The 8,593-nt window shown below is 37.7% G+C and overlaps 1 protein-coding gene across 1 annotated transcript; it reads left to right on the forward strand.

Moving 5' to 3' along the window:
• The first annotated feature begins 1,258 nt into the window (after positions 1-1,258).
• LOC146632946 (endonuclease domain-containing 1 protein-like) lies at positions 1,259-3,049 on the forward strand. Its single transcript, XM_085352883.1, has 3 exons — positions 1,259-1,269; positions 1,626-1,878; positions 2,471-3,049. The coding sequence occupies exons 1-3, from the start codon at positions 1,259-1,261 to the stop codon at positions 3,047-3,049; spliced, it is 843 nt and encodes a 280-aa protein (XP_085209009.1).
• Positions 3,050-8,593: the final 5,544 nt, after the last annotated feature.

Below are 8,593 nucleotides of genomic sequence, written 5' to 3' on the forward strand. Positions count from 1 at the left end.
TAATCATTAATGGTGGAACAAACAACACATAACTTGAATTTATTTATGTGTGGTATCTTTAGGATTAGGATTCAACTTTATTGTCATTACATATGTATAAATACAGTGTAACGAAATACAGTTTGCATCTAATTAGAAGTGCAATCAGAGAAATTCTACAGTTAAGTTAAGCAAATATACAGATGTACTACGGGCTAATGTATGGATATACTGATATATACAGATAAGAGTAGTATAAATGGGGCAATAGTTATGAACAGATTATGTACAGAGAGACCAAATATACAGTACATATGTACAGATATAGAGATGATCGGTATAGCATACAGATGTTCTATATTGCTATACAGATGGGCAGATATAGAGATGTACTATGAACAAATATACAGATTTGCTAAATATATACAGATGTGCTGGTGTGTGGTAACAGATCTACAGAGTCCTATGAGTATATCTACAGCAGTGGAAGTGTAGCGCTCTGAGCAGACTATAACAGGGAACAGTGTACGCACTATACCAGAGACTATACTATGTCAGTGTCCTAAACTATAGCAGTAAACAAGTAACCATTTATTGTAAAATAATTTTTATAAAAGAACGAACTGAATGTATAGAAATGTATAGAAACAGAAGGCGTTCATTAAAACTTAAAATTTTGAAAAATTAACTACAGAAAAATAAAAATACATCTCAGGGTTAAGAAATTGTTGTCTTTTCCATTAGTTTCTTCTTTAGTTGCATTTTACTTGATATGACACTTTAAACTGTATAGTAGACTGTATATATTAAGTAAGTTAGTAAGCTTCACAAGACCCAACAATGAAAAAAAAACAAGCAAAATTAATAGAAAGAAGATTTAAAACATTTGTTTTTAACTCATTTTTTAAAGAGATCACAGAGTCTCAAATCGAAAGGAAGAGAGAAAAGTTCCAGAGTCTGGAGGCCACTGAACAGGAGGCTCTGTCTCCGTTTGTTTTCAGCTGAGTATGGGGCCCCACACACACTCATTCACTCACTCAGGTCGTGTGCATGCAAATAAGAAAACGTTTGAATAGGCGCAGGTCACCACACTGTCACCTGAGTTTAGGTTTATGTAAAATCCGCATGTATTTTATTAGTTGATTTTCTTATTCAGCAGATATGATTTGCATAATACAATAAGCAGCCAGATAGAAAAAAATGTTGTTTATATATATTTATGCGTGTGTGTTTCAAAAGTCTGAATGCTTTCTGCATTCAGTTGCAACCAGGTGCAACTATGTGTCAGAGGTCAGTACTAGTTCGCTGGGCGTACAGTTAAAATGGTTTGCATATTCTTTAAGATTGTATGTAAAACATTATGTTACAATGCGTACACATGACACTGTCATAAATTTATAGACACTGTAGGATAAAAACTTTGGATAATCAAGTGCCCTGTCCTTTGTTAAACAGCAGCCTGTGTTTGGTATCTGCATTAGTACCAGCCACCATCACTGCCACCACCCACCATCACTGCCACCACCCAGAGGCTGACAGTATTTAACTCCAACCCTCATTTTCAGGAGAAAGGTTCAGTCTACCTTCTACTTTGCTGTGAGAGCTGTCTCAAAGGAAGGATGGGTTTTTTTTTCATCACTGTTCAGGTTTATCAGTGTTCTCTTCTATGGAGAGATCACTACTGACTTTAAACCATGCATTGAATTTTTCTACGCAGAAACGATACCACAGGGCATCAGTGGAGACGGCTACCAGGCATTATGTCAGTACTATGAAAGTCAATACCACTTTGCCACCCTGTATGACAGAAACCGTCGTATACCATTGTTCTCTGCGTATATACTCAGTCCTGGAGAGGGATCTAGGCCCAACAATATAAACTGGATGATTGAACCACGGGTAAGCTATGTAAAATATCACTGTGTGATGTTCAAAGACAGTCATGTATTTGAACTGCTCTCTTTTGACTGATACGGTATATTTTAAAGATGGTTTTCTTAGAGAGGATGAAGAACAATAGTTACAATGTGAAGGAATCGCTCGTTTGGATGTTAACTGTTTGTTGAAGTGTGTATTCTCTGCATTTTACTGCCACATTGTTCTCCATCACCTCAAACAATATGCAACACATTTAAAGCAGTTATTTTCCTCCTGCCTGTCCTGCCTTAGATATCGTCATACTATACCACATATAATGTAATAACTTAAATAACACAAGTATAACTGAATAAATAACAGGACAAGATAAAGAAGAAAACATACACAAAATTAGATGATCTTTAATAAAACGATGGTTAAAAAAGTCTGTAGGATTTTATTTGCTCTCTCACATTTCAAAATGACATGACTGTGCAGTATGACAGTAATCTCTCAGTGTTACACATTCCCACAAACTCACACTGAAAGACTATTTGCACACACAGTATGAAGAATGATAAATAATCTTTGTAGCTTCTAAAGAAATAAAAAGTCTGTCTTTGTTGTCATTCAGCTGGTATCAGACGAATTCAACACAGGAATGGAGTACCAAAGAGATCCTGACCAAAATGTGAAGAACAGCCAGGCAGTCAATGAAGACTATGAACACTCTGGTTATACCAGAGGCCACCTCGCCCCCAGTGGTCACCAACAGACAGAAGAAGACAAAAAGGCTACCTTCACCCTGACAAATATTGTTCCTCAAATGGAAAAGTTCAATAACGGCCCCTGGAACAATCTGGAAGAAAGGATGGCAGAAAGACTTAAAGTCTGCACATCAAAAATGTATGTTATCACTGGAGTCATGCCTTATGAGAAAGATGAACCCAAGATCAATAACAGGGTGACTGTTCCTGAGTACTTTTGGACTGCTTACTGCTGCCCAACGTTCACAGCTGGACTGCAGAATTACTTTCCTACTTTTGCTGCAGTGGGAAGAAATGATCCCAACAGTAAAGATGACATTGTGAAAAAAAACACAGAAGATGGCCATGATGTGATGGAGATGTCCTTGGAGGACCTGGAGAAGAACCTGCAAAAAGGGCTAAAGATGCCTAAAATGAGTCTCTTTAAAAATGAATGTAAGGAATAAAAGTCTTTTTTCCTTTTGGTTGAACTAAAAAAATCAAATACTTAAATGTGTTAAGATAAAAGTGAAATAAATGAAATGAAATAAAGAATAATAAATAAAACTGTAATGTTTTTATCATTAAGTTAAGACAAAACTATATTTTAGAAACATATAACATATCTGAGTTTCTTCAAAAAAAATGAAAACATCGTACAGCCTTGTGCTGCAGGACGGGTTAAATAATACATTTGTAAAAAACTACCTATTTTCCTTTATTTTCATAAAGTATAATATTTTATTATATTTTTCACATTATATGGAGATGAAGTGATTAAATTTTGGTGGTGAAAGAATGCTCTTTGGAGGGTTTACACTCAATAAATATTCAAAAGGATAATTTAATGAGATGATGATGCTTACATCCAGGGGCGATTTTAGCCCATTTTTGGTGCTTCAGCACCCCCCAAAATGAATCAAAGCACCCCCAAAGATTTCTTACTTTTTTGACAATATTTGCTGTTTGTGGGACACACTACTAAAATATAAAAAGCATACAGTACGTAATTGAGATGGAACATTTTAACAACAGAAATAGATAATCCCCCCCTCCCAAAATGGTTTGTTCCAGCTCTTCTCTACTCCGGCTCTGGTGCCCCAGACGCAGCAGAGCGGAGGTGGAAGCTCCTGCCTTAAAAGAGGACATATTAGCTGCATTTATTGGCTCAAAATGTGGTCATAAATATTTTGTACTTGTAAATCGGTTTTGTATGTGTAAAAAAAATTTGTGTGTGTGTAAAAAAGATTTGTGTGTGGACTTAGCCAAAAAAAACCCCTGCAAGTTACAAGTACGAATTTTGACCCTATTTTTCTTCCTTTCATCTGATTGGTCAATGTCATGTCAATCACAAATGTAACAATCCAATCAGAGAACAGATGGGTTTGGCTGTCGGACAGATGTCAGTTTGGCTTATATTTTATAAGTTATATTTTATTGTGTTGTGGTTTGCAGTGTTTTGTGTTGTTTCACTTTCATTTGTTTAAAAGGAAAAAGCTGAAAATTTAAGTAGTTAAAAGTTGAAATGTGTTTTTGTATTTTAGAATTTATTTATTACATTTTATGTGGAGTGAATACATAAAAAGTATATTTACAGTGTCCCTTAGAGACAAAGCACGTACAAACTCCAAAACACAACAGAAGTGCTCCAGGATGCTAGGGGCTGTGTTGAGCTTTTGTTACCTCGTGGCTACACAAGTCAGGAAGTACCAACAATCGGACTGGGGGTGTGGTAGTAACAGATTAATGAAGTTTTTTTTTTTAATTATTTGAATATATATATGAGTGTTTGTGTATTAATACATGTTTCATCTCTAGGGGCCCCCATAAATATTTATATATAAACATATATAAAGAAAACCACGTTTCTTTTTACATTACCAATTCCTTTTGTGCATAATTTTATATTGTTGTTGATAATTAATTAATTACAGCAACAAAACAACCTGAAGAGCCGGTTCGGAGCCGAAAGATCCGGTTCTTTTTAGTGAGCCGAGCCGAAAGAGCCAGTTCTCTAAAAAGAGCCGTAAATCCCATCACTAATACTTTCCCTATTTCAGTAGTGGCTGGGCCGGAGAGAAGGGAGGAGCGGCTACAGCGGAGGGTTGGAGCAGAGTGCACTGCAAAGTGCCGAACCTCAAAGTTAAAAAAGCTAAAATTGACCATCCTGAGTCTTGTCAGGTCCTTCAGGGTTACAGTCACAAGCCCAGAGTTCTTTTTTATCATTTTCAATTCTGTGATTAACCCCTGTGCCACTGATCCTGCTGCAACAGTCACAATGGTGTGGTGTCTCTTTAATGTAACATAAGTCAGAGGTTTATGATGTCATTAGAAGTGTTGGGCAAGTTATTTTGAAAAAGTAATTAATTATAGTTACTAGTTACTTCTTCAAAAAAGTAACTGGGTTACAACATTCTAAAAGTAATTAATTACTTGAAAAATAACTATTACGTTATGTTACTTTACGTTACTCTAAAAAAATGCTTAACTCTGTAGGGTCCAGGGTATAATTGCACTCAAAAAACAGATTCAGGTCCTTCTTTCAAAGAACACATACAAATTTTGTTAGTTGTTCATAAATGTAATTAAAAAATACCAAATTAATTTGATTTTCTTTGTGTAAATTTAAAATTATTCTGAACCAGCTGATTCTGAACACAAAATGAATGAGTTTGTTGGGGCACTGGGGGTAGGGGGAGTACATTTTTGCACTTGCGCATTTGTAAACTCAAAAAAAAAATTCAAGCCCCTCTTTAAGCTTAAACATTTTTTTTTCTCACTCAACGCAAATGTAGCACTCCAGCATTACTGCAATTATTATTCGTGTGGTAAACAAACTCCAAAACACTTGCAAATTCCAAAACACAACGGAAGTGCTCCAGGACGCTAGGGACAGTGTTGAGCTTTTGTTACCTAGTAACTACACAAGTCAGGAAGGACCAATGACCGGATTTGGGCTGTATCCCAATTCAGGCCGATTACGTCACAGCGGCGCGATGAAGGCTGTCCCAGTTCAAAGGCTGCTCGAAATGCGGCCCTCAAATGCGTCCTTCATTTCCCTGAATTTTAAGGATGTGGCGGTGTAGCCTTCATGGCCCAACATATCCCAGATTTCATAGCGCGGCTGTGCGTGTGGATAATTTTGCCGAAAAAAACGGTGGAAGCGGAGCCGCCGAAGAGTAAACTTTCAGAAGCAAGTACTGAATATTATGTCACTTATTTATGTGCAAATGTTTAATAATGAAGAACATTAAAACATTACTGTTGGCCACATGTCGGCAGAGTTATGTGACGTTAGCGATGTTTGTACTAACTTGGTTTTAAAGCCTTTACTTTTAAATATACGCCGTTCAATAGTTGACTTTAATCTCACAGAGATGTGATGATTTTGTGGATAATTAAAGTCAGTCATGTATCCACAAACACAAAAGTCAGTGATGCTGCTCGGTTTGCAGTCCTGAACATCACGGCACAAGCAGCAATGGCGTGTCCAGCGGGGTGGCCTGGGGGGGCACAGGCCACCCCCCCAACCAGACTGGCCACCCCAGGTGCCACCCCAAAGGCAAAACAATAAAATTCAATCAAATATCAAATGTCCGATTGTTTTCACGGTGACGCTCAGATATCCGAGTGTAAGTGAATGCAGCATCGGCTTCTGCGCTATGCGCATCACGTTAGCAAAGGTAGGAGAGCCAAGCACGAAAGATGGCACTGCAGGTAACAATTTTTCGGTGAAAGAAAATGAGGACAGAATAAATGTCCCGGTAAGTAATATTAAGTTTGTTGAGTTTAGTAAACTTCGGTGAAATTAGAATACCAAGGAAAAAAATAACACTTAAAGAATTATTGCAGCTGTGGAATATTTCAGACAGTATGCTACTGAGGGCAGCTAACATAAGAGTTATGAGTTATAAGATATAATCTAAGTCGTAACATTGCTGTATGGAGCTGCAGATTTGGTTGCAGGTTAACATAGCTGGACTGGCCATCGGGCTTATTTGACTTATTTTTTATTTTTTTTGTAACGGCATGAACAATGAGAGGTGGTGGATCGGCCAGATGCAGGTCGATGTGTAGAAATAACTCCGTTGTTTGGTGGTGGCTATGACGGGGCTTCCACAGAGGCAACAGGTGGATGAGGGAAGGGGAGGCAGGAGGAGAGCCCCGAGGCGGCCACCAGTCCGAGTGTCAGGTGAACTGAACTTCAGGTAAGAAGTTATGACCTGCAGTCTATCTGGGTCAGATACAAACCAAGTTTAGGTGGAGTTTATTTTCGTTGTGCTGACTTTTTACTGTCAGTTGCAATAACTCGTACTGCGTTCTAGCCAGCATGACGGAGTTTTTATACAGCTGGGTGCTGTGATGTTACTGATAGTGAACTTTATTTTATTCATAAGGTTAGTTAGTAGAGTTGCCAACGGCTCCTTAAAAAAATGGAATGGTCCCTCATTCAGAGAAAATATTACGCGTTTCGTATTGAGCTGAGAAGAGACGCAGTTTGTCCCGAACTTTAGCTAGAATGGAAAAAGAGACAAAGCTGGAGTTATTCTGTCTTTATGCTGCACAGCTGCCTCTTCTCTCATTCTCTCCCCCTCCCTCTCCTGTTGCTACTTCAATCATGAAACTGATCAATGATCAGCTGATCGGCTTTTCTCTCTTGTTTATTTATCGCCCACTTTGCGCCAGAAAGAGGAAACCAGCAGATGTCGCGCTAAACAACAGCAGCACGTTTAAGCTTGATCAGCTGTTGTTAGAATTTATTTAATATTAATTTCTAGTATCAGCTGATGTTTGCTGGAGCGACAGCTGTAAACCTGTAAAGCTGCTGGTCATGATGTCGGTTTGGATATGTGGTGAGAGGGAAACATGAGGATGAAACCAGGAGATGTCCTTACTGAATCATCAGAGCTGAACAGGTGATGGAGAAACAGGTTTACCTTTTAGGTGACATGAATGAGTTGAAGTTATGAACTGTTTCTGAGAGACAAATAACACCAGGATCCTTTTTTTATGTAGCTGACAGCTGGTAACTGTGCAGGGGCGGATCTAGGAAAGTTTTGCCAGGGGGGCAGGTAGGGCATTAACAGGGAGAGGGGGGCACAAAAAAATACTTTTCTTTCTTATTCTCATTTAAAATACCTAGCTTTTATTAAATAATTATCTAAATCTTACAACCAAAGTTTTTATCTGATGTAAAATGTATAGAAATCATACATATACCAACAAGACTGTACATCACTGTCACAACAGCATTTGTTTTCATTCAAAGGCTTTATGGCTTTAATACCTGGTGGGTCGGTCTGTAGTGAAAATGCCCAATTCTTTTGTCCCAGTCCAGCCCTGCAGGTTAATACTGGCAGTGTCACCATGCCAGCTGACTGTATTTCATCATCAGCCAGTGTTGTTCTTTATCAATATTACCAAAGTTTACCATAAGGCAGCATAGAAAGTATTTACTTGCTTTCAGGTTTTATTCAAATGTTAGTCTTTTCAGTTGTTTCTCCACTTTTTTCCTGTTTCAAAATCAAACACCAGTTTGTGAGAAGATTATCTTCTTTTTTTTAACAGGCAGATAAAGTTTTGCATTGGCTAATTTGTCAATTGTTTGTTAAAAATGTTCGTATTTTAATATTCAAAAATGTTTTTGCCCAAAACATATGTGCAGTATATGTCAGTAAAAATACTATGCAAATATTGCTGTCCTTGAATGCTGAGTAAACACTGACAAAGCACTGATTGTATCTCTCGTACTTTATCAACGCAGTATCTAAAAACTTTGCACCGTAGTGGTTAAAATCTCATTCTAATAAGAGTTAAAAGTGCATTCAGTTATTAGGTTTACAGGGTTATTGAATTATGGTTAATGGTTGGTAGAATTTTTTTTTAACATTATCTGCCAATTAAATCTGCCACCCTTCTCCAAATCTGTGCCCCTCCTGGCCCCCCCAACAAAAATTTTCTAGACACGCCACTGACAAGCAGGATTCACTGCACTGTTAATGTTAGCTATG

Source organism: Diplotaxodon limnothrissa, linkage group LG4 (genome assembly GCF_057381915.1).
Source record: "Diplotaxodon limnothrissa isolate DT_005_m linkage group LG4, D_limnothrissa_male_GT1.1, whole genome shotgun sequence".
In the NCBI taxonomy this organism is placed as follows: Eukaryota; Metazoa; Chordata; class Actinopteri; order Cichliformes; family Cichlidae; genus Diplotaxodon; species Diplotaxodon limnothrissa.

Excerpts from the sequence above, each read along its gene's own strand:
- LOC146632946 (XM_085352883.1), top strand. Across the intron at positions 1,879-2,470 it reads ACTGGATGATTGAACCACGG|CTGGTATCAGACGAATTCAA; the intron begins GTAAGCTATGTA and ends GTTGTCATTCAG.